Here is a 25,896-nt window from a genome sequence, read left to right on the forward strand (position 1 = left end):
TGAATGTCACGTGACGTGACGTCTAACCAGCATGGCGACGCTGAGCTGAGACAGGAACCCTGCTGGACACTGCGAGCCTGCCGTTCGTTAGCTTTCCTCGTCACCTGCAGCCGCGGGTCCTGGCGGAACATGACGGCCTGAGAGACCGAGCGATGCAGCAACCGCGGCCCCCGCAGCAGCACTCGCAGTCTGAGGCGGCAAACAACAAAACCAAGAGCATGTTTCTGTCCAGGGCGCTGGAGAAAATCCTCGCGGATAAGGAGGTGAAGAGGAGCCAGCACAGCCAGCTGCGGAAAGCCTGTCAGGTGGCGCTCGGTAGGTCGGTGTTTTGGTTTGGGACTCTGCTTTGGGGAAACCCGCGTGCGTGCCGTGTCTTTTCGCGCGTTTCAGTCGTTGTGTTTGTTGGAAACCGTAAGTTAGCTAGCTTTGCGCATGAACTGGCCTTGATCGGTGTGTTTTCTGTCTTTTTTGTCATAAAAACGGCGACGATCTCCATCGCTGCGTTTCCATCACCACCGTGTCTGCACGTAAAGTCGTTTTAATGACATTTAAGTCCGGGGACGTGAGCAGATAAACGGACGTAGATGTTGTTAGCGCGTGACAGCTAGTTAAGCTAGCTAAACAGACCAATCCCAGTGTTGTACGTAGCACTGCCGCCCGGTCAGACAGCCCGGTCCTGCCCTGCACCCACACGCAGGAGGCAGGACGAGGCCGCCTCCCTCCCGGATCCTCTGACGCTCCTGTTGCCCGGATAATGTCACACACATCACAACGTTCTGCTGTTTTAGGTGCCAGTGCTCATTAGAATAGTCTGCACAAAACCAGTGGATATATCATGGCACGTGCGATTCTGGCACGAGGCTGAACAGCTTCTAAAAGAGTCAGTCTGACTTTGTCAGGCTGTGGAAAGGCTTTAACTCTTCCTGAGTGGAGAATTTGAGGTGTGCTGCCTCCAGGCCACCTCTTCTCATTATTCATGATGCAGGTAGATACCTTTTCCGGATCCTCGCCTCACCTTTGTGTCCCATTTCAGCTCATCAGAGCTCACAGACGGTCCTTCAAACCCTCACCTGTTCACAGCCTCGTGATGGTGAAGGAGGATGAGGCTCCTTCATCATGTTTGGGGGGTTGGAGGTGGATATTTTTAACCAGTTCTGACTGACTCTTGGACCCAAGATTGACTTACAAAAGTTCAAAAAGCTCAAATTCTATGATTGATTTTTTTTTTACTTTTAAGGCTATTTTTTTCAGACAAAACACAATTATCTTTTTTTTATATATAAAATGATAATTCTTCCCATATACACTTCCTGCATTTGTTTAGTTTTAACTCATAATTGTGCAAAAAATGTTATTTATAACAAAAACCAAACTATCTTGGTTTTGAGTTTCATGTTTTCAACTAAACTAAAAGATCAAACCGTAAATAAAATTACACGGTACGTTTGTTTATCGATTTGAAATCAAGTTTAGTATTTAAACTTCTGGTGACACCCAGAAGCCTGACCCTTTAGACCGCTCTGCAGCATTTCTGCCGTCGTTATTTTCCTTAAACATGTCCGTAAAAACAAATCTACAGGGACTAGTTTAAATCTAAAACTAAAAATATTCTGAATTTGTGCCACTTTAAGATGAATTTGAGTTATTTGTGGATAAAACTTACAATATTTGATTGAGTCAAATGCATTAAACAGGTGAAAAGACCTCTAGGCTCATCCTGTTTTAAGCTTTGACTTAGTTAAACAGAGTAAAAGCACTATTTTCAGTAAATTTGAAAATAAAGAGTTGTAATTCTGGAGATTGACTTACTATCTATAAAATTGTAATAATGCAGCAAAAAGTGCCCCCAAAAATCGAGTTGTTCTTCTCTGATCGGAGAAACCTGTTGAACATGATGTGCAGCGTCACACATTCCTTTGAGTTTTTGTTCACAGCTGGAAATGATGAGATGGAGGAAATGACGGCGTGTCACGGTCAGTAGAGCATCGTCGCAGCACGACGTGTCGATGAGAACGCGTGCTAAGACGCTCTCATCTCCACAGACGTCTGGATCTTCAGGCCGAACCGCCGTCCCTCAGCAGTCTCTTTAACTCGGTCTTTAAATGATGCAGTGAGGCAGCAGCACCAGAGAGCCAAACGGTGCTCCGGTCTTCAAATATGACTCGTTCTATGTCAAAAATGACCTTTTACTCTTGCGATGAGTTTTATGGTGTTATGGATTTTCTAAATATGAAACATGCAGTTTGGACATTTCCGTCACAAACATGAACACCGTCAGGTTTTAATCTTTGCTTTCTTTGTCTCTTGTGAATTTCCTGGACACTCAGTTGTTGTTTTTTGGTCCTTTTTGTTTGTAATTCTGTTCGCACGGCTGTTTTCTCCCGTTTTCCTGAAAATAATCGTTTAAGAAATAATGGAAGTTGGTCTGTTTGGGCCTCAGTCTTCATCAGGGTTACAAAAAGTCCCTTCTTTTTTCTATTGAGCTCTCCTCCTTTTAAAGAAATATTAACTTTTCTTCAAGCGTGTGGTTTTCCCGTGTAACTGATTAGACATGCCGTCGGGGGAACTTCAGCTGGGAGCAGCTCGGATGGGCATTTTCTTTTTAAAGTGTTCTCATTCGGGTCCTGTGTTCACGTCTGCATCATCGACGAGAATTACCGTCTCAGGAAATGACAGATCAAACTCCACAAACCTAAAAATGGATATTATCACAACAACAGGCAGTTCTGGTGAAACAAAGTTACGCAACTTGGAGCAGTTTAGCTGTTTGTGCATTTAAATTTTACAGGGAACCCAACACGTTTCAGTGTCTCATAATAAAGAGCAATGAAATGACAAATAAAAGAGAACGATGATTTAAGGTGGAAACTTTAGACGGACAGTCTGCTGAGGTATCCATACGATGAGAGGTTTTGCATCCAGAGACATTTTTAAATGTAAAGACTCGTTTTTTTTTTAAATTAGCATTTAGATAACTCATTTAATTGAGTATTTTATAGTTTTTATAGTTTATAATTTGTGCATTTTTTGCCCTTTATTCCTTTTTACTGTATTTGGTGCCATCTCAAACTAATAACTCCAGCATTTATAGTTAACCTTTTAGTGCTTTATCCTATTTTTCTACAGTGGGGCAATTTTACAAGTTCTCCCACTTAAAAAGATGAGAGAGGCCTGTAATTTGTATCATACTTCAACTATGAGAAAGAAAATGTGGAAAAAAAATCCAGAAAATCACATTGTCTAATTTTCTTAAAATCATTTATTTGCAAATTATGGTGGAACAACTCTCCAAGTCCAACTATGTACCATTTGTTAGCAATGACAGCAGTCACATGTTGTGTTTCACAAACTGTGTGTTCTACACATGTTGATGAAAGATGCTCTACAAATAGTGATTGACAGGAGGCGGGCTGTTGATAATAAACAAGTGAATCCACTGCAGTCACTCACACAGGGATGCTCAGATCTAAAATGACTTTTTCTCCTTTTTTCACAGATGAAATCAAGGAAGAACTGGAGAAGCAGAAGTAAGTTTTCCTTTATACAGACCAGTCCTTTTTTTAAATAAAGTGGATTTTAGATGTTTTTTTTGGCTTAAGGAGAAGTGTTAAACATCAACGGCCTCCTTATTTCTTGGTAAGGGATTTTAAAAGATCCCCATCGATCATCTTCTGATCTGTTTTCAACTTTCAACTCTAATGTTTCAGTTTTTAGCCAAAAGCGTCTGACCTGTGGTGTTTTCTAGGACATAGTTTCTGCAGAGCGGCAGGAGTTCATTAGAAATTCACCTCTGAGTTGTTTCTCCTTCCTGTTTGCTGAGAGTTCTGTGGTTACACACTCTCCTGCTAGCTTACAGCCCCTCACATTCCCACGCTAACATTGTTGGTACAAAGAAAAATGGCGAGCAATATCGGAGCTATTGGGTCGTATAGTTTAGATCCAGATTCCAGCTCTGACGAGGAATACAAAGACGTTCACGGATCTATTTGTCTGACAGTGGTTGTATCAGAATGGGCGGAGCAGGGAGCCTGTGGCCCCGCCCATTGTATTTTCTACATCACAAATACGATTCACAACAATTTGAGTAAAGAAATACTCAGAAATGTGATTTTAATCTTAATTTTTTTTATAAATGTACTCCATCAGAAAAACAAGAACATGTTAAAAACACCAAAAACACATTTTCATTGGAGCGGATCTTTAAAGCTGAGACCTCGTCTTTAGAGCTGGACTTTTTAAATTATTACTTCTCCAACAAACAAAACAAAATCGGAATTAGTTTGTGGATAAAGATTTTCATTTATGGTGTTGAAGACTTTGAAATTGTGTCCAAATTTCCTCGCTACTCAGTCCACCATATAGATCAGGGGTCGGGAACCTTTTTGGCCGAGAGAGCCATAAATGCCACATATTTTTAAATGTAATTTCGTGAGAGCCATACAATAATGTAGCATCCCTTTCCCACACTGAGGCACGGAGACTTAACCTCTTTTAAGGTTCTTTATTCTGGTTACTGCAGGCCGTAACCGACGCCGTACAACTCCTGGCATTGCCCGCACGGAGTTCTGTTCCTCCACGGCTATTGTTTGTAGCACTTATTAGCCTGATTCTAACCCTTGTTCCACGTGCTTGCAGCCAAGAAAAAAGCACTGACCGCATGGATTTAAACAATTATGAGCGAGCAGGCCCTTAATAATAATCATGACAGAAATTAAAGGACATTTAGAAGATACGTGTTGGTCCGACCAGCAAACGTTTAGCATTGCGAAATCTGCTTGAGCTGTTGACGGGGCTCCAGCTGTCATCGAACAGCAAAATCAGCGCATAAAAGCACATTTAGTCTCCTGCAGCTTTACGCTGATTTTGCAATGCCGCAATGAGCATCTTGGATGTAAATATGTGGGAATTACACCAGCCTTTATTTTGTCTGGACTCCACTGGAAACACCAATTCATATGATGGTCTAGTTTCTCAGATCTGCGTAGCAGCACTTCCGCCTTCGGCGATCGGGCTGCCGGTCCGAAGATAAAGCTAGTCAGGGGGACGTTTCAGCGAACCACGGTGCGTCAGAAGGAGGATGGCTTAAGGCGGAAATGCTGCTATGTAGTCCTGAGAAGCTGTGTACAATCATCAGGAGTTCACAACCATCACAAAGCCCTCACCTCTGCCGCTAACACAAAGCTACAAGCCTGGCCGCACTGCTCCTAGCATGTCTGTGTCTGTTAGCAGCCGGACACATGGAGATAGCAATGATGTCATCGCCCCGCCTCCCCTCTGGAAATGCTAAGTGGAATTGAATAATGCGACAATGTTCGCAGGGTGGATGTTAAAATGCAAATGCAATCCCCTCTTTGCATTTTAATTTTAATTATGACACAGAAAAAGCGGTTTTTAAGTATAACACGAAAAATAATTTTGAAGTATTGATTTTTAATTTTGGGTCATTTGATGCAGTTACTTTTAGAAAATGAAAAGAATTTCTGTGAATTCATTTTAATTGTCAAATTAGACATTTCTTAATGAATTTTGCTACACATTTACCAGAGAACTTTTGGAAAATGAAATGTCAAATACCATTTTCTTTATCATTTTAATTAAGTGACAGAATAAGCGGTGTTGAAGAAGAAAATGAAAAAGCAGTTTGGAGGATTGCTTTTTATTTAAAGAAAAAAAACAGCTTTATTTTGAAAATGAAAAAGCATTTCTGGTTTTGACTTTTATTTTTAATTATGCTACACAAATGCTTCCATGCAAGGTGTTTGAATCTACAATTCCAAAATCCAGAGCCCTGAAAAAAAAAACCGGTATGCATCAATGCTAACTAGATTGACAAATATAGACCACAATGCATTGCGTTTGAATGATTTGTGATTAGCTAAAATATATTTAATATTATTTTTTGTATAAAATACTAGTTTTAATTATCAGAACACATTTGATTTACAAATAATTTTTGTAAAATGTACATATTAAGTTTGTACTTTGGCAAATGAGTGACGTCATATTTGCTGTTTAGAAAAAAGTAGTGAGCACGTGTCTGAATTACGTTAAACGCCAGGCTACTGTACAGTCCTGCACGAGACAGTCTTTCAGGGTTAGACTAGTTACATACAAGTCACCTTCATGACTAGAACCCGTCTGCATCTTCACCGAGATGCTCTCACTGCTTGTCTTCCAGAGATGGCACAGTGGTTCCTCCCAAAGCGAACTACATCGAGGCGGACAAATACGTGCTGCCCTTCGAGTTGGCCTGTCAATCAAAGTGCCCCCGGATCGTCAGCACCTCTCTGGACTGCCTTCAGGTAAACCTTTGCTCCCGGTCGGATTACCCGCCGGTAACGTTTCCACGCTCGTGTTTCCCGCCTGCAGGCTGCAGGGCGGTGCGAGGCTGAAATCTTGCTCCACCTGTCCGGTCTGCACCGACAACAATGCCTCTGCACTCATTCGTGGGTTTTGTCTGGCATCCTCACTGCTTCACGTCGTAGTTTTTCCGCCGGCCTGCTTTCCTCTCTGCTGACCCGGATCAGGTGTTCCGTTAAACCCGATCGAGTCGTTAGCAACGGAGCCGGGTGGCTTTGAGTTAAGACTGTAAACACAGGAATCTATAACATCTATGACAGAATACAGTCATGACAGTGCCATATGACTGTAGGGAACATGTCTAAGACCTGCTCTTCTGCTTAACTTTGCTGGTTTCTCCACATACTTTGCTTCTGGATCCACCCGCCTCCTGCCCTCAGGAGATCTCGGAGCAAAGACACACAACGCTTTTTAGTTCCATGTGAGCGCTGGCGCAGGCGTCGCATGCAAACATTAGGAGTGGTAGGAGATCCGCACATCATCTGGTGCATGCTGGTTAGTGTTTTGTTCCGACAGCACACGCCAATCATCATGGGTGCAGCCTTTTACCCCGGCGTTGGCTTTGTTCAGGCAGCGTGACAGCCTGCTGGATGCCCTTTAGAAACACTAAGAGGAGCATCCGTTGATGGAAACAAGAATTTACAAATCATGGAGTCTTACATTTATGCATTGTTGTAAAAATATTAAATATACTTAAACTTCACCAGAATGCAGTGAGTGAATAACATGTCTACACGTGTTATAGCTATAGAAATGTTTTAGTTTTTCATATATATATATACAGGGCTCCAGACTGCGAGCAATTGGTCGCATTTTGAGACCAAAATTTGAGAGTGTGCGACTGAATTTTACATCCATTCGCACATGTGCGACCAGTAAATTTGCCTCCCCCACCCTTCATATTTTTTTATACATTAAACGTGGAAGGGGCACGTCAATGATCAATGAAATAATCAATGAGACGCGAGCGCACACGCACGCAGGCAGACACACACACTCGCGCACATACTCATGAAACGCGAGCACACACTCGCGTGATACCTGTGTTTGAGGCGGCCACTGCGTGTGAGAAGAATAGGGAAAGCCACTGTGAGTGGCTAAAATGCGTGTAGGCGGAGGGGCCTAGAGCTGACCAACCAATCACAGTGGGGTATATGACTCTTGGGGGCGTGACAATGACAGGGCTTGAAAGCAGGACACCTGACAGCGCCCTCCCTCCCCGGACCACATGAAGGAGTTCCTTACTTTCCTTTAGAACGTATCTTTTCGCTCGTAATTTTCTAAATACATGCAGTCCGTGCTGAACTTTTCTCTGGGCCGCACAGACCCGGAGGAAGGTTTAGGTTTTGGTTACGGTTACGGCGGCGCATCAAACGGGTTACGGCAGCACACCGACCGCCCCCGTCCCGCGGGAGTCGGGTCAGCTGAGGAGAATATGTCCCACACCTACATGCGTGACAGCTAACTGGGCTTGAACTTTAAACACGCTCGAGCAAAAACAACATTAGTTTTAGACACACTGAAAATACGTGGGGAAAATGCAACGATAGGCGTGTTTGAGATGAACCGGCACCTCGCCTGGATCGTTTGGGGGGGGGGGGCTGTGAGATGAAAGCGAATCTGCAGCAAGACTGAAGGAGAACAGGAAATCGGAGTTGTCCTTAACATTCAGTTTAGTTTTAATATTCTTCTCCCCCTTAGTATGATCTGTGTTATTATATATTTTATGATTATTTAAGGTTTTGTAATGTATGTAGCCTTTTTTAATGAATTGGTATTTTAAATTATTTTGATTAATCCCTCCACTACAAAAACCATCAGGACACATGTCCCATAATGCATTGTTTTGTAGCCTGTGGGGCAGCTTTCAGTCAATTCAGTTTCCAGCTGTGTCCGGGTAGGTTTGCCCCTTGCTCCCGCCCCTTTCTCCTGAAATTTTTGTGATGATTGACAGTTAATGTTGGAGCAAAAACAAAAATATATGTCACACACCAGGTGATCTGCGCAGCGTTGAGTTCACCTGGGTGATCTCAAACACGGTTATTGTGCATCTTGGCTGTACCTATTTGGTGTCACCAAGATAAATTTCCATCAGTTTTCTTAACTATTTGTACTGTCATGACAGCGATGCTTTTGTCAGTTTACCTTCTTGGTGCATCTTCAAAAGTGCAGATTAAAATGTGACACTGAATTTGAAACAGCACATTGTAATTTCTGCATCTATTATTAAAGTATTTATTAGTAATACAGTGGAAATGAGTAGATTTGGTTAGAATTTTGATTTACGGTATGCGCCCCTAAATTTTCTAGTTGTGCCCCTAAAATTTTCAGTTAGGGGCCACTGTGCTCCTAGTGAAAAAAGTTAGTCTGGAGCCCTGATATATATATTTTTTTTTAGAAAGGTGCATCCAGTCAAAGCAAAAATGTCTTCAGTTAATCTGCAATTGAAGCTTTTTATCTCACAGTTCATTCAGATCTTTCTGGAAGCGTTTAGATGAACACTTTCACTTCAAAAAATGAAGAATTTATAATTTATAAAGTCGCTCGGCAAATGGAGACTCATAGGAGCCCCACATATTAAAGAGGACTTCTGTGATTCTCATCGATACTGGCAATAGTGTTTACATTTTCAAAGGTCAATCCAAACATCCCATCAGTCTTCTCCAGAGCTTATTTTGCATCAGAGAATCAAAGCAACATGGCAGCCATGCTGCGGAGGTAGAGCGGTCAACCTCTGATCAGAAGATTGCAAGTTCGGTTCCCGTGGGTCACAGTGTCCTACGGCCAGACGCTGACCCCTCATTGCTCCAGCCGGTTAAAGGTTAACGCCAGTGAATCAGTGTGATTGATTTGCTCACGTTTTCAGCAACTACTGCCTTTTTTTTATATGAATGGAAATGAGTCTCTGTTGGAACGTGAAGGAGAAGTGCACACGCATAGAAAAGGCGTCCATCCTGTCCCCTGAGCCTTCCCGTGTCTCTCTGCAGAAGCTGATCGCGTACGGTCACATCACGGGCAACGCTCCGGACAGCCGAAGCCCCGGCAAGAGGCTGATCGACCGGCTGGTGGAAACCATCTGCAACTGCTTCCAGGGCCCGCAAACGGACGAGGGAGTCCAGCTCCAGATCATCAAGGTACATCTGGAGCCTTCAGATCCTCCTGCTCCATTCAGTCAGGACGTTAAGCTATGTGCCTTCCAGAGAAACGGAGTTTACGGGCAGCATTATTCCCCAATTTTAACACCTGACAAGCCTGAAATAATTTGCCTCCATGCTTGTTCTGGTCCTTCCTGCACATGTGTGGAAAAAGGTCCTGCAGGAGGCCCTGCTTTATCTCTGGAGACCAATTTATAGGATATTAATTTGCCAAAAGAAGTCAGGTCTGCTGTGTAGAGACAGTTGTGTGGAATAGGAAGTGTACAAAGATGTTTTTTGCAGCTAAAGAAACAGGGAAGTAGAGCAGTGAATCAGCAGGTGCAACCGCATTTTTTCTAACGAGACGTCCTGTCAGATAAGCCGCCAATTCTCTTCCTCCTCCTCCTCCCCCCTTCCAGGCCCTGCTCACGGCGGTCACCTCCCCGCACATAGAGATCCACGAAGGCACGGTGCTGCTCACCGTCCGGACCTGTTACAACATCTACCTGGCCAGCCGCAACCTCATCAACCAGACCACGGCCAAGGCCACCCTCACGCAGATGCTCAACGTCATCTTCACCCGCATGGAGAACCAGGCCGTCAGTCTGACGCACTGTTTGCATCTGCTCGTCACACACCACAGGCCTGATTTAAGTAAAGTTAGCAGGCAGAGAATTATTCCAGGATCCAGACTAGACCAGAGGTCTGGAACCTTTAAAACCCAGTAGGAGCCGCAAAGTCTTATTTACCCCTTTAATTAGACCGTTACGTTTATTATAAATAATCCATTATGGTTCTTTTTTGGCATGAATAAAAATACAACTTTAATGACAAACTAGCATTTTCTCAAAATTGAATATTCTTTTTCATTTTCATAAAAACTCGTATTACTTCCTAAAAAAAAAAGACTTTCTGTGCAAAACAGGATCCTCCCAGTACGTTTTAGACAATGAGAGACACAAAAAAGCATTTTCTCTTTGTCGAGTTATCATCCTTTTTCCTCCTGACAACTGCTAACATAAACGTGAAATCGTTGGTTTATGATATCGTAGAAAAAGTATATAAAGAATATGAATATGTAGATATATATACATATAGTAGTAACTCCCCTTTGGACAGTCATTAACCATAATTGAGCAGCATGAGACACTATGTGCTTAGAACTCGTAAAACAAATGTTTGCTTAGTATTCTAAATCTGTGCATTCTGGAAGAAGCTTTGAGTGAACCTCAGCCATAAGTTTACAAACTTAACAAATTTAAATTAAACCAGAGATAATTAAGTAACCCTTGCATTTTTAAATTACTAAGATTGTATTTTTCTTCAGCTCCAGAGCCACTACGGAGGGGTGACCGAGCCTCAGGTGGCTCTGGATCCGGTTACAACGCAGAGTCTCGGCTCCCAATTCAGAGAATCCTACACAGAATCAAACTAAAGTTTATTTTTTTAACACTTTCTGTCTGTTTCCATTCAAAATGGGACCTCTCTTTGAAGTGTGGAAGTTAAGTTTGAACTCATTTAAAGTTTTTGTTTTCATCCACTTGCATATGATATAGATTGATAAATTGATATAGATTTTCCCTCAAACGTCAAAGCTACAAACCAGACGCTAACTTCAACCTCCTCCAACTTTTAAGGTGTGACCAATAAATAAAACAGAATCAAAAAACAACACAACCCTCATAAATATGATATTAAGCACAAAATCATCTTGACTGTAACTTCTTTTATCACCACACGTGTAACATAATAGGCGGTTGCAACAAAATGGGGAAAGTGGGTTTGGTACCTGGGGACAAATGTCAAATTGCAAAGCTTTATTTATAAAAAAAAAAGAACATTTTCCTGTTTTAGCTGGTAGACCAACAGCACTGCTAGAGAGTTTGTTGTTTTTTTGTTTTGTTTTTGTTATTAATCCTTTTTGTGTCGGTGTAGAACAAACATAACTTCCTGTTTGAACCACATGTATGTTCATATTCACCTGCCTTTCCTTCTCTTCTTGGATTTCCTTCTCCCGCCGCGGCCTCCACAGGCTCTGGAGGCTCAGGAGCAGGAGATGGAGCGTCTGCGTTTACCCCAGCAGAACCCCTCCCCAGTCCCCTGCAGCCGGAGGTCCGGTTCCCCTCGGTCAGACCGGACCCCGTCACCAGAACCCCAGAGCTCCCCGTCCCCAGCAGCCAGCATCCCGGATCTCACGAACAGCACCGCTTCCCGCTCCACACCCCCACCTGCAGCCCCTGAGCTCATCCAGAACCAGACAGCGGACCCGCCGCCCGTCAATGAAGGACCAGAGAGAGGCGTGGCTCCGATGAACGGAGAAGAACAGGTCACGCCGTCCAAAGGTGTGTCCAGGTGTCCTGCTCGAGTGTCGCTGCGCAGCTTAAAGCTGACGCTCTTCATGTTTCCTTCAGACTCCGTTTTTGAAGATGACGGCGTAGAGACGCCTCCAACGGCGACGCAGCAAACCGAGGAGGAGGAGGAGCAACGAGGCGGCGATATGAATGCAGCAGATCAGGAGGAAGAGTCTTGGTCCAACCTCAGAGGAACAGGTACAGGCCTCTCCTCCCACCCACCTCTCTTTCACTTCCTCAGCATTTCCTTTAAAGAAGCTCTGTCTTCAGGTGAGGAGGCCCCGGCCCCCACTCCACCTGAGCCAGCGGAGGTCCCTCCCCCCACATTCAGGACAGAAGGTCAACAAATGAACGGCTTCATCGAGGACCGCTCCTCCGTTTCCTCCACAGACATGCTGGTGAGCACCGCCCCTTCCTCTGACATCACCGTGCAGAAAGAGGATCCTCCTCCTCATCCTCAACACGTAGGATTTGGAAGAAGTGTTGGAAGGCAGCGTGAAGGATGCAGATGAATCTTCAGGAAGAAAAAAAAAAACTTCAGGACAGCCATAAACCTCCCCTGATGTGACGTCATCACCCTCGCCTCGTGTTCTGTGTAATGCCTCATGGACTAGGAGATCAGGGTGGAAACGTCTCCGTGAAGGAGCGGGTCTTCAGGGTGTAGCTAAGCAACATCCGAGTTCCTGCAGAAGTGTGGTTCTTTTGTGTTGATGTGTGGTCTTCTAGTGATTTTTGAAGAAGCTGCTTAATAGGCTTGAAGTTTCGGAGGCTTTAGTTTTTATGAAGTGGTGCCAGCGTGACCTTAATGGACAGGTCAGTTCAGAGTCCATCACTGCAGGTTGATGATTAGAGGTTGGAACTGCCCTCACGCTGCAGGACGGTCCTCCTGGATGAAGATTGTAGACTTCAGTGGTTGAAATGCTCCAGCTGCAGGCTGTCCTGGCTACCATCAAAGACTGTTCTACAACGGTAGCTGGGATTTGATGGTTATTTTTACTCCTGCCTGGTTTGAAAAAAAACCTGAGCTGTTGTAGCTCAATTTTTCTTTTCAGCTTTATTTTATGTTTATGGTTTTGCTCATTAAATATAAAACAATTCTTCTAATTAAAAGGTTTTTCCAGAATTGTTTTTTCTATCCCTGTAATAGTCGTGGTGACTTTCACCTGTGTTGACACGAGTTTTTACAGTCTTGTTAGTTTAGATTCCAATTTTAAAAAATGAGCACTCATGTTTTTGCTTTTAAGTAAATACGCTAAGTTTGCAGCTGTAGGGGTGTGATGCATATTTGCATCAACCAGTTTAAATGCTCTGACTGACCGTCTTTGCCTTTTCCAGGACGCTGAGGCTCTGCAGGGTCCACACAGCTCCGCCCGCTTCTCTCACATCCTGCAGAAAGATGCCTTCCTGGTGTTTCGCTCTTTGTGCAAACTGTCCATGAAACCGCTGGCTGACGGACCTCCAGACCCAAGGTGCGTGTTCTCTTTTCTTTGTTTCAGAGAGACTTCTCATTGTCTAGTTCTGGATCAGAGGAGGATTTGGGTCATTTTAAGACCCGCTCCAGTCATCTTTTGATCTGTTATAAAAGCATTCCCAGTGGTCTTTTGATTGTTTTTAACCAAAATTGTCTTCTAGGAAATAGTTTCTGCTCAGCGGCAATAGGTCATTAGAAATTTAACCTCTGAATCGTGGACGGGACCGTTGCTGCAGAGCCACCCCGCCCCCTCTTCCCCTCCCCATTGCTGAGAGCTCTCTGCTTACAGCCCCTCACACCCCAACCTAACAGTACTGGTGCAATAAAAATGGTGACCACTATTGGAGCTCTACAGTTTGGAGCCAACTCGTACATGGATCTAGTCGTATGGAGCGAAGCAGGGAGCTTGTTGCCCGCCCCCGCGTATTTTCTACGCCACAAATTAAATCTTTTTTTTTTTTTTACTGAATGTATTCAGCTGCTCTTGATTCAGAACAGTGGCCCCGCCCAACAGTGTGGCTGGGTTCGGACCCTGTCAGGGATGAAATGAGTCTAGTAAATAGATGGGGGGAAATATAAAAGTTACATTTTGAGCTTTATTTTCTTTATTTATGTCCTCCATCGCCAGAAAAAAGCTTACAAGAGAATGCTAAAAAATCCCAAAAGATTTTCGTTGAAGTGGTTTTTAAAGAATAATCTCTAGAAATAAATGGACGCATCGCGTGTGACGTCACCCATGGGAGATGCCTCGTTTCCGGTTCCACCCAAATGAAGTCAATTCAGTCGCCATTTCCGCGATATGTCCTTCACCACGTTGGAACCAGACGTCCTCAGTAAGCTGTGATTGGTCCGTGTCGGTCTGAGTCTACATTTCCAGGACAACCTCTCTCTCCAATCAGGAGTGAGCATGTTAGAAGGCCACACCCCTTTCACTGAAAGCAAGCTCAGGAGAATTTGTCAATCACATACGAGGCCACCTACTTTTGAGGCATCTGATTGGTCGGTTAATAACTTGAACAACTTGCGCTACAGTGAAAAAATCATTAGGATTAGAAAAACATGTTAATAAAAGGTAACGGAGCAAGAAGGGTTATTCTGACGGACATAATGACTGAGTAACAGCTGTTTATTTATCAGTGGAAGTCTATGGGATTTTGGCTTTTTGGGACCAGCAGGTACTTCCTGTTTGGAACGCCAAGGGGGAGGGGTCACTCAGTCCAGTTCTCATGTACTGTCAATGCGTCTTCTATTCCGGTGTGTTTCTGTCCTCCTTCATTTCTGGTGCAGTTGAGCAGCAGTCAGATGAGCACAGATTGTTAGTTGGATGCGTCGACAGAAACCACATTTCAACGCGAGCTCCTCCTCTTCTCCTCAGGTCTCATGAGCTGCGCTCAAAGATCGTGTCCCTGCAGCTGCTGCTCTCCGTGCTGCAGGGGGCCGGTCCCGTCTTTCGCACCCACGAGATGTTTGTGAACGCCATCAAGCAGTACCTGTGCGTGGCCCTGTCCAAAAACGGCGTGTCGTCTGTGCCCGAGGTGTTCGAGCTGTCGCTGGCCATCTTCCTCACGCTGCTCTCCCACTTCAAGGTCCACCTCAAAATGCAGATCGAGGTACAAAACACGGCGATCGGAACTGACCTGCGGGAGCCAAAACTTTTTAAAGTCACCATTCCTTCTCACAGGTGTTCTTTCGGGAGATCTTCTTGACCATCTTGGAGACTTCCACCAGCTCCTTTGAGCACAAGTGGATGGTTATCCAGACACTCACTCGCATCTGTGCAGGTAAGATGTAAACAGGTAAACACACATGTGCTCACCGTAGTACGGTTTTCCCTCACTATCTTATGGTTCACCTTTTTTTTAATCTTTATTCCATTCGTCCAGCCTTGAACTGACCGAAACTTTCCACCAACTCTAAATATTGTTGTTTCAAAAGAAACCAGAAAATGTTTATTTGCAGTCCAGAGTTCTGGAATAAATTTACTTGTTTGTTCATGCATCTTCGTCGAAAAACATCTTATAAACAAAGTAAAAACCAAGACGGTTTCATCTTTAGTCAAATCTCTGTCCTCTCCTCTCAGATGCTCAGTGCGTGGTCGACATCTACGTAAACTACGACTGCGACTTAAACGCCGCTAATATTTTTGAGCGTCTGGTGAACGATCTGTCCAAGATCGCTCAGGGGAGGAGTGGCCAGGAGCTGGGCATGACTCCTCTGCAGGTACGTGAAGGCCTCTGAATACTCCTCTGACATACGACCCTTTTGTTTTCTTCTCATTTTCTTTTTTTAATTTATGTTTTTCTGGGTCATTTTGAGATCTGATTCTTAGCTGTCAAAGTAACAATGTAACATCACATCTACCTTTGCTTTTACTTCCACTGCAAAACTCTAATTTAATTCATTTTATTTGATATAAAAAATGTGACTGAACAGAAACATTTCACTGAGATTGAATCACCTGTTTTGAGATGAAAAAACATTTTCTTTAAATAAGCAAAAAAAAAAATCAATGGGGTAAAAAACATGAATTCCTATTTGAAGAAAAATATTCCAGTCACCAAGACATGTTTTCTTAAAGCATGATTATTTTGCTGTCAGAAAACTGTCTTGAGAAGATTAATAAGACATAAAAAAGTTATTTTCCTAAGATTGTCTGCAGTTTTTACCCCTTTTTCAGGTAACATTTCACTCCTGAAGACATTTAGTCTTCTAGGGGGAGGAGTCGCTCAGTCCAGTTCTCATATACAGTCAATGGTTCTCATCTGTTAGTGTGATATGAAGTGTAAAGTGTTCATGAGACGATGAAATACTTAACATTTAGCTGTTTCGTGGTACGTACAGGTTTTACTTTGAAACAGAAGTCATTCTTCTTCTGTACATGAATAAAATCAAACTGCTTTAATGTTTGAGCTTCGAAGTTTCATCTACCTTCTATCTGATGCAGCAGTTATGTTTGTTTATTGAAGTCTAAAGTTCTGTTTATTGTAGGATTTACAGAAACCTCACCTTCAGCTAATTTTCTTTTAGCTTTCTCTGTTTTGGTTGACATAAATGTCGAGGCTTCGATGATCCAATCTGAATTGTTGTTTGAGTTGGAAACCAGAGAAAAAATCTTTCTGTGACCTCTGAAGGAGCTGAGTCTGCGTAAGAAGGGCCTGGAGTGTCTCGTCTCCATTCTCAAATGCATGGTAGAGTGGAGCAAAGACATGTACGTGAATCCAAACCTTCAGACCAACCTGGGTAAGTGAGCAGCGGAAAAAGGTTCAGCACATTCTGCAATAGCAGGGACCTGCATCTGAGGCCTTCAATGCCTTCCTTTCAGGTCAGGAGCACCCATCTGACAGCGAGGGGGCGGAGCTAAAGCTGCCCGAGCAGCTGGCCGGCCGCCGAGACAGCATCAGCTCGCTGGACTCCACCGTTTCCAGCATCCCCATGTCGCAGGCGGACCACCCGGAGCAGTACGAGGTCATCAAGCAGCAGAAGGACATCATCGAGCACGGCATCGATCTGTGAGTGGGGCTCAAAGACAGGATCTCAGTCGTGTTACAACCTACTTTTATTTGCACAAATGTAAAAGTTTAGAAAATGTTCGCCATGGCAAAAGTAGAAACATCTGAAGCTGCTCATCTCAGCTCTAACCTGCTCTGTCTATGAGGAGATTATTTATTGAGTTTTTAAAAAAAAAACTCCTTTTGTCTGATCATCAGCAGAGAAAATATTAAATGCTGACATTAAAACCAACAGTTTTTTAACAAAATTGTTGTTTTTTGTGAAATATGGAATTTTAGCATTTTTATTTAAAGTGACTTGATGTATGTAGAACACAATCTGCTGTGACAAAAATGAAAGTATGCACAAATGCGTTAAGAAAACTGCTAGACTGCAGATGGTGAACGGTGAAATAGTGAGGGACATTTTAAATTCAATCCTTTCATTTCTTTATTTTTTTATGTCAGATGTTCAGAAACTTTAAAACGTAAAAAAAAAAAATCTACTTGAAAATGTATCTGGGAAACAAAAATTTGACTTTAGGGGATTTCTTGATTTTTGAACCGTAAAAACAATTTCTCCAATTTCCTGAATAACGTTGAACAAGAGGCTCAGTGAGTTCTTTTCTGCTTTTTTCTTAGTGAAAGTCAGATCCATGGATGATGGAAACTTTTTTTTTGTTTGTTTGTTTTTTACCCCCATCTTTCATCTCTGCAGTTTCAACAAGAAGCCAAAGCGGGGCATCCAGTACCTGCAGGACCAGGGCATGCTGGGCACCACCGCCCAGGACGTGGCCCAGTTCTTACAGCAGGAGGACCGACTGGACACAGTGAGGACCTGGAGACGTTCTGGCTTCTCAAGAGGATCAAACGAAGTCTTGACCATGTGTCCATCCACAGACGCAGGTGGGGGAGTTCCTGGGCGAGAACAACAAATTCAACATAGAGGTGATGTACAGCTACGTGGACCAGCTGGACTTCTGCGGACGGGACTTCGTCTCTGCCCTCAGAGCCTTCCTGGAGGGATTCCGGCTGCCGGGGGAGGCGCAGAAGATCGACAGGCTGATGGAGAAGTTTGCCGCTCGCTACCTTGAATGTAACCAGGGGTGAGAGCCTCGTTCCACCTCAAACTGTCAGCAGAATCTGTTTTTACTTCACCAAAGACTGGAGGTAAAACGCTGACCGTGCTGATCCGTTTCCCCTCTGCAGGCAGACCTTGTTTGCCAGCGCTGACACCGCCTACGTGCTGGCGTACTCCATCATCATGCTCACCACCGACCTGCACAGTCCTCAGGTGAGACATGTGCGCCCTGTTGAGTCATCCTCTCACAAAAACGCCATGTTGGATTTTTGCAGATATCCAATATGAAGATATTGATCACAATTTACACCCGTTTTCATTGGTTGAAGATTTAATCAAAACAAAACTCCACTTCAGGATTTCTAAAAAAAGATAAAAATAAAAAAATAAGCAAAACAAGAAAGCTTTTAATTTCTAAATAAATGCTTTTAAACCACAAAAGAATAAAAATTCCCTTCAGTTTTACTCTGTTTTATTTAAAAAAAAAACAGCAAAATCTTTTAGGCACTAGATTAAAGAGTGTTATGTTAATGAGACTTTTAGAGGCAGACTTTAATATCTGTTTAAGCAGATAATTATCTTTTTATCTGCTGGTTCCAATAGTTTGGAGTGTTTGTCGCCTTTATAACAAAAAATACTGTTTTATCTGAAAGCGCAGACAGTTTTAGGAAAGTGATTGTTTGTTTTCTTAAATCATATATTAAAACTACTAAGAACCAGGACTAAGCCAGCTGAGATTTTGAGTTTTTCTCGCTCTTTTCATTGCCCTTTTAAAAAAAAAAAAGCTGCGTTATTTTCATGGTTTTTATTCTGCACAAAGTTGCGGCAAAAGTTACTGACAGAGGAAGAAGAACCTGAGATTTGTAGTGTGAATCAGTAACAGTCGGAGAGCCGTATCAGATGTTATATATTCAAATGCGACGGTAAATGGATTAAAGGTGAACTGACCTCATGTTCAGTTTTTATTTACAGTCATTGTTTACTTTATCCAAATCCTTCTTGAAAGGATGAGTCACTTCTTTGCTTGAAGTTTTTCTAGTAAGGAAGCTCGATTTTTGCCATCTATTAGGTTATTAAATTTTAATTTAGCTGTTTTTTCATAAACATTTGTTTCAAATGCCAGATCAAAATTGTGTCAATACTTAAATGTTCTGCCTGAATGGACTAATTATAATAGAACCGACTTGTCAGCTTTAGTGTGTCAATAAATGATGGAATGTGCCGCATTTTTTTACGACCTTTTGCCTAACTTACCGTTTCTCCACACGAACCGTTCCAGGTGAAGAACAAAATGACTAAAGAGCAGTACATCAAGATGAACCGCGGCATCAACGACAGTAAGGACCTTCCAGAGGAGTACCTCTCCTCCATATACGACGAGATTGCGGGCAAAAAGATCGCAATGAAGGAGAGCAAAGAGTATTCCATCACTCCCAAGTCGACCAAGCCGAGTGAGAACGTCCACCGCGCTCCACAGTTTTCACAGCTGCAAGTTCAGACTGTGTTTACGGGAAGAACGAGGTCGCTTCTCTGACATCTTTTCTTCCTCCAGATGTGGCCAGTGAGAAGCAGCGCCGTCTTCTGTACAACGTGGAGATGGAGCAGATGGCGAAAACCGCCAAGGCTTTGATGGAGGCCGTGAGCCATGCTCAGGCTCCGTTCTTCAGCGCCAAACACCTGGAGCATGTCAGGCCCATGTTCAAGGTGACACTTCCCACCATTCTGCGTTACCAAACAGAACTTGAGTGTTTTTTGAAGAGCTGCTGTGATCGAACTGTTCATGCGGTGTGTGAACCATAGCTGGCGTGGACTCCGCTGCTGGCGGCGTTCAGCGTGGGACTTCAGGACTGTGACGATCCGGAGGTGGCTTCCCTGTGTCTGGAGGGCATTCGATGCGCCATCAGGATCGCCTGCATCTTCAGCATGCAGGTCTGAAGCGCTGGTGGTGGCTGTTCACCGCCTCCTGAATCCACCATGAAGCCGTAAACGGGTCTCCTGTCTGCAGCTGGAGCGAGACGCTTACGTCCAAGCCTTGGCCCGGTTCACCCTGCTGACCGCCAGCTCCAGCATCACAGAGATGAAGCAGAAGAACATCGACACCATTAAGACGCTGATCACCGTGGCTCACACTGACGGCAACTACCTGGGCAACTCCTGGCACGAGGTGAGCCCATCACATTCAGTTCTCTCTAAATAATCTTATTAGGACTGCGGATCCGTACTTTAGTGGCGATCCGAGTCACAAATCTAATCTGTGGTTTGATTCTCTGTCTAAACATGTTTGGATGGTTACTATAAGTTTGTCTTTATACTGGATGTATGAAAATTAAAATATACATTTAATCATTTATTCCTTGATTTAGAATAATCTATTAATTATAACAGATAAAATCACAAAAAATATAAGGAAAGAAATGATATTCATCTCTCTAAACAATGTCACAACTTCCTGGTTAACTCCAGCAGTAAAGGAAACATAAACGTCACTGTTGTTTTGGATCATCTAACAAATCCTGAAAATGTTCTCCACGGTTTTTCAGTCCTCAAAGATAGTAGATGAAGTAACTCCTCAGCGAACATGGAACAACTGGAAAACCCTCACAATCCATTCATCTGAACTGTTTTATGAACTGACTGTTTTTCATTTTTAGTGAAAATACAAAAAAGGAATCTCCCAAAAGTTTAGATGAACATTTTACAGACGCCATCCCGATCCGTGCTAGCAGACGCTCACATGACATCACATCAAAAATCACAATATTTACAATATTCTGAATGTTTTTTATTCATATAATCTACTTTACTTAAAACAAAATATTTTTTTCAGAACTTATTTCAGAAAAGTGAACTTCAGTCTCATTTTTTTATTGTCTTTTTAATCTAAAACCCTCGATAGTTTTACTTTGAAAATAAGCACCTTCACAGACACTTTACTTTGAAGATATATTTACTTCCTGTGGCAGTAGCGTTAAATGTTTACACCCTTTTAGACTAGAGATGATCTTTCAGACCGGCAAGTTTTTTGCTCTGATGGTGTTTTTAATCGTCACGTCCCTCAAAATCCTGCAGATCTTGAGGTGCATCAGTCAGCTGGAGCTCGCCCAGCTGATCGGGACCGGCGTGAAGACGCGTTACATCTCAGGGGTGGTTCGGGACCGGGACAGCAGCATCAGGGGCTTACCTGCAGGCACAGAGGAGTTCATGCCCCTGGGGCTTGGTAAGTGTCGTAAACTCGCCGCCAAACTGTGATGCATGTTATGGGAAACGACCTCCATGCAAACGTTTGTCTCTTCCGCTGCAGGAAACCTGGTGGGAAGTCAAGACAAGAAGCAGATGGCTCACATTCAGGAGTCAGTGGGAGAGACCAGCTCTCAGAGTGTTGTTGTCGCTGTGGACAGGTGAAGTAGAAACATTTTAAATCAGTAACCAGAAGAAGATTTTTTTAGAGGATTAAAACAGTTTTTTTTTGTTTTTTTTGTAGGATCTTCACAGGCTCCACCAGGCTGGACGGGAACGCGATCGGTCAGTTTGTTCTCTTTCGCTGTTTTTTTTCTCAAGTCTCTTCCCCGTTGGAAATAACCCGCATGCTGTGATGGTTTCCAGTGGACTTTGTGCGGTGGCTCTGCGCTGTGTCCATGGACGAGCTGGCCTCTGCTCACCAGCCCCGCATGTTCAGCCTGCAGAAGATCGTTGAGATCTCCTACTACAACATGAACCGCATCAGGCTGCAGTGGTCTCGAATTTGGCAGGTGATAGGAGATCATTTCAACAAGGTGGGTGACGTTTTGAAGATGCTATCCGAACTCATTAGCACTCTAGAGGTCAGCGGTGACGGCTAAATGACACGCCCTCTCTGACATGTTGTAACTCTTTAACACGATCAACTGAAATCAGCTGATACTGACACAGAGAAAAAGCCGCTCTTATCGCCTAAAGTCTCCGCTTCAGAAGAAGCCCCTCCCTGCTGGTCCAGTGTGAACGCCAAGAGCACGGTAAACGCGAGAGTACAGTTTGAACCATTTGCATGTCTGTTTGAGAAAAGTGATTACAGCCCTAAAACATCTGAAATTATTATAAAAAAAATACAAATACAGAAGACACAATAGATTAGAATTCTACATTTTTGCAAATAAAATAAATTTTGTCCAATAATGTACCAAAACGTAAAAGAGCGCGCTAAACTGGGAGTCTTGGACGTGCTTTTAGCATTTGGTGTTCACACTGGACTGTCCCTACCCAATACTAGTGCATGTACTCGCAGTGGAAGAGGCTTGGTGTGAAAACGGTACAAATCTTTTTCAGCTCTATTCCCATATACGACAGATTTGGGGTCATAGAATTCCGTCCGGACAGAAGCCGTAATGATTCATTTCTCTTTCGTGATCAATTTTCCAACGGTTGGAACTTCCGTGAATTGAAAAGGACGTCATCCAAACGTCACTACGAAATCAGTGTCCCTGATAGGTCAAAGTTCAACTGGTTTAACCTTCAACACGCCTTCAGTGGCGGTGGGTTTTGTGTGTAGAGCCTGAAAACAGACCTAAAACCTTGCGTAGCTACGCATGAACGCGGAAGCCCAAAACACGCGTGTATGTGTGTTTCTATAGACTTTTCATTGGAAGTAGCTGCTTGAACATGCATTGCTGAGGCCAGCGTGAACCTAGCATCAGACTCAACTGTTGCAAATCTTCAACAAACTGCTCTTTGAGGATTCTGTGCTTGAGGAGGAGCTTTTATGCAGCTGGAATCGACCTTTTCTCTCTGTAATATCCATGATGCGGAGCGGCAGTGTAACTGGGGTTTCCCACGACGTCCTCTGCAGGTGGGCTGTAACCCCAACGAGGACGTGGCCATCTTTGCAGTGGACTCTCTGCGACAGCTCTCTATGAAGTTCTTGGAGAAAGGAGAATTGGCCAACTTCCGCTTCCAGAAGGACTTTCTCAGGCCTTTTGAGCACATCATGAAGAAGAACAGGTGCGGGTGCGCAGAGGCGGGGTTTGTTTGCCTGCAGCTCAGGGATGTCCATTCAACGAGACTTCTGACATCTGCACTGCTTTCATTGGGATCTCTAGTTTTTTGGCACAGTTTGGCAATCGCACACGATCAGTCGTGTGACTCCCGGGAGGAGTCGATGACCGTGGTGAGAATTCAATCCCAGCGGTGATCAGCCTTTGCTCCCCTCAGGTCTCCCACCATCAGGGACATGGTGATCCGGTGCGTGGCTCAGATGGTCAACTCGCAGGCGGCCAACATCCGCTCCGGCTGGAAGAACATCTTCTCCGTGTTCCACCAGGCCGCCTCCTCCCACGATGAGAGCATCGTGGAGCTGGCGTTCCAGACCACCGGCCACATCGTCAGTGAGTATGACCACAGCTGAGAGGAGGAACGGTTTAGGAACCTCTTTTGACATCCTCATTTTTCTTCATCAGTGAACACCTTCCGGGAACACTTTGCAGCAGCGATCGATTCGTTCCAGGACGCAGTGAAGTGCTTGTCAGAGTTTGTGTGCAACGCAGCTTTTCCTGACACCAGCATGGAGGCCATCAGACTCATCCGACACTGCGCCAAATATGTCGCCGAAAGGCCGCAGGTATCAACGGCGTGGCTCCTCCCTCATGCTGAAGAAGCCATATTTAAAAAAAAAAAGAAACGTATAATGTTTTGCCGACTGTCCAGGCCCTGAGGGAGTACACCAGTGATGACATGAACGTTGCCCCCGGCGACCGGGTGTGGGTCCGTGGCTGGTTTCCCATCCTTTTTGAGCTCTCCTGCATCATCAACCGGTGCAAGCTGGATGTTCGGACGAGGTATCAGACCCGCTCAAATGAATGTTCATGTAAACCAAGAAAACGCAGCTTTCGTTGACCAGAGTACGTAAATCGGTTCGGTGAAGGAATCCCACAACAGAGGAGTTCAGAGGAAACATCTTTACTGAATGAATGAAGGAACCAAGTGCGCTCCAATGAGGAAGACATCAGAATTTAGCAAACTTAACATAATTTACCAGTCTATCCTTTAAGGAAGGAGCAGATAGTTTGGTCCTGCATCTATCTGGCAGGAAAAACTACGTTTAAGTTTGAAGTTTATTTCCTTTCCTTACTTAAAGCATTTCTCATATTTGTCAATCAAATTACATACTTCACGGTGAGGATGATTATTCGCTGAAAGCATTAAAAAAGGAAACATATACAGCACAGACCAAAAGTTTTGACACACCTTCTCATTCAAAGAGTTTTCTTTATTTTCATGACTATGAAAATTGTATTTTCACACTGAAGGCATCAAAACTGAATTAACACATGTGGAATTATATACATAACAAAAAAGTGCGAAAAAAATGAAAATATGTCATATTGTAGGTTCTTCATAGTAGCCACCTTTTGCTTTGCAGTTTTATTTTTACAGTGCTTTGCACTCTCTTGGCATTCTCTTGATGAGCTTCAAGAGGCAGTCACTCTCCAATTTGGACTCATCAGACCGAAGCACAGATTTCCACTGGTCTAATGTGCATTCCTTGTGTTGTTTAGCCCAAACAAGTCTCTTCTGCTTGTTGCCTTTCTTTAGCAGTGGTTTCCTAGCAGATATTCTACCATGAAGGCCTGATTCACACAGTCTCCTTCGAACAGTTGTAGTGATGTGTCAGTTGTAGAGATGTGTCTGCTGCTAGAACTCTGTGTGCCATTGACCTGCTCTCAAGTCTGAGCTGCTGTTAACCTTTTCTTTGTAGCACTTGATTGTTTTTGTGGCCACTCGTTTTTCTGTACTTAGCTGCTTTTTTTTCTTGCCATAATACTAAATTCTAACAGTCTATTCAGTAGGACTATCAGCTGTGTGTCCACCTGACTTCTGCACAACACAACTGATGGTCCCAACCCCATTTACAAGGCAAGAAATCACACTTATTCAACCTGACAGGGCACACCTGTGAAGTGAAAAGCATTTCAGGTGACTACAAAGCTCATCAAGAGAATTCCCAGAGGGTGCAAAGCAGTAATCAAATCTAAAGGTGGCTACTATGAACAACCTACAATATGATATACTTTCAGTTGTTTCACACTTTCTTGTTATGTATATAATTCCACATGTGTTAATTCACAGTTTTGATGCCTTCAGTGTGAATCTACAATTTTCATAGATGAAAATCAAGAAAACTCTTTGAATGAGAAGGTGTGTCCAAACATTTGGTCTGTACTGTACATATTTTCATTTATTTTTGATGGCCCGATCAACATAATGACCACTCCTGCATTACATAATACAAAAAAGCCATTTGGGACTAAAAACCATGAAAGAATGTTAATTGCTCCTGGTTTGAACCATCCTGACGCCTCTTCATGTTCTTTATCTGGACAGAGGCCTCACCGTCATGTTTGAGATCATGAAGAGTTACGGACACACCTTTGAGAAGCACTGGTGGCACGACCTCTTCCGGATCGTCTTCCGCATCTTCGACAACATGAAGCTTCCCGAGCAGCAGACCGAGGTCAGACTCCAGGAGGATTCGGAGACGGGATCTCTGAATCAACCGGCCCCCCGATTCCAAAATTTGACAGTTTGTTCCAAACGAATTGAATAAAACATGAGAGAGACATTTATATGACTTTTTCTTTCTCAAAAATAGTTCTGGTCATTTTTTTTTTCATCAGAAAACCGAGTGGATGACGACGACGTGTAACCATGCGCTCTACGCCATCTGTGACGTCTTCACGCAGTTTTATGAGCCGCTCAGTGAAATCCTGCTGGCGGACATCTTCACTCAGCTGCAGTGGTGCGTCCGTCAAGGTGGGACTGAACATCACTGCGTTTTCTGTCTGTTTTTGCATCCAGTCCAAAAGAGAAAGATACAAAACAAATCTTAGTGTTATAAAAACTATTTCCCCCTCCAGAGGATTTCATGGTTTTTCATAAAGTGCCCGTTCACCTGTTAGGTTATTTGAAGAAGTGACACAGAAATCAGTTGAGTTATGACCCTCTAACAGCTGAGCTGCAGCTCCAGTGTTAACATTCTTTT

The 25,896-nt window shown here is 43.5% G+C and overlaps 1 protein-coding gene across 1 annotated transcript in view; it reads left to right on the forward strand.

Annotated features, from left to right (window-relative positions):
• The first annotated feature begins 7 nt into the window (after positions 1-7).
• The window catches only part of arfgef2 (ADP-ribosylation factor guanine nucleotide-exchange factor 2 (brefeldin A-inhibited)), a 34,024-nt gene continuing 8,135 nt past the window's right edge, over positions 8-25,896 (forward strand). Inside the window, exons 1-31 of the mRNA XM_023956375.2 lie at positions 8-315; positions 3,497-3,527; positions 6,179-6,302; positions 9,348-9,494; positions 9,914-10,093; positions 11,527-11,836; positions 11,906-12,043; positions 12,116-12,243; positions 13,181-13,314; positions 14,692-14,926; positions 14,998-15,097; positions 15,397-15,536; positions 16,448-16,556; positions 16,639-16,825; positions 17,523-17,634; positions 17,705-17,910; positions 18,014-18,098; positions 19,165-19,336; positions 19,438-19,589; positions 19,686-19,814; positions 19,891-20,049; positions 20,955-21,102; positions 21,187-21,283; positions 21,367-21,407; positions 21,489-21,658; positions 22,708-22,859; positions 23,070-23,242; positions 23,315-23,475; positions 23,562-23,692; positions 25,239-25,368; positions 25,532-25,667. Of these exons, the coding sequence (XP_023812143.1) occupies positions 153-315; positions 3,497-3,527; positions 6,179-6,302; positions 9,348-9,494; positions 9,914-10,093; positions 11,527-11,836; positions 11,906-12,043; positions 12,116-12,243; positions 13,181-13,314; positions 14,692-14,926; positions 14,998-15,097; positions 15,397-15,536; positions 16,448-16,556; positions 16,639-16,825; positions 17,523-17,634; positions 17,705-17,910; positions 18,014-18,098; positions 19,165-19,336; positions 19,438-19,589; positions 19,686-19,814; positions 19,891-20,049; positions 20,955-21,102; positions 21,187-21,283; positions 21,367-21,407; positions 21,489-21,658; positions 22,708-22,859; positions 23,070-23,242; positions 23,315-23,475; positions 23,562-23,692; positions 25,239-25,368; positions 25,532-25,667 (4,480 nt within the window). The 5' untranslated portion in view covers positions 8-152. The remainder of the gene's footprint in view (positions 316-3,496; positions 3,528-6,178; positions 6,303-9,347; positions 9,495-9,913; positions 10,094-11,526; positions 11,837-11,905; positions 12,044-12,115; positions 12,244-13,180; positions 13,315-14,691; positions 14,927-14,997; positions 15,098-15,396; positions 15,537-16,447; positions 16,557-16,638; positions 16,826-17,522; positions 17,635-17,704; positions 17,911-18,013; positions 18,099-19,164; positions 19,337-19,437; positions 19,590-19,685; positions 19,815-19,890; positions 20,050-20,954; positions 21,103-21,186; positions 21,284-21,366; positions 21,408-21,488; positions 21,659-22,707; positions 22,860-23,069; positions 23,243-23,314; positions 23,476-23,561; positions 23,693-25,238; positions 25,369-25,531; positions 25,668-25,896) is intronic.

This window comes from Oryzias latipes, chromosome 7, assembly GCF_053564925.1.
Source record: "Oryzias latipes strain Hd-rR chromosome 7, Olatipes_Hd-rR_3.1".
NCBI classification, from domain to species: domain Eukaryota; kingdom Metazoa; phylum Chordata; class Actinopteri; order Beloniformes; family Adrianichthyidae; genus Oryzias; species Oryzias latipes.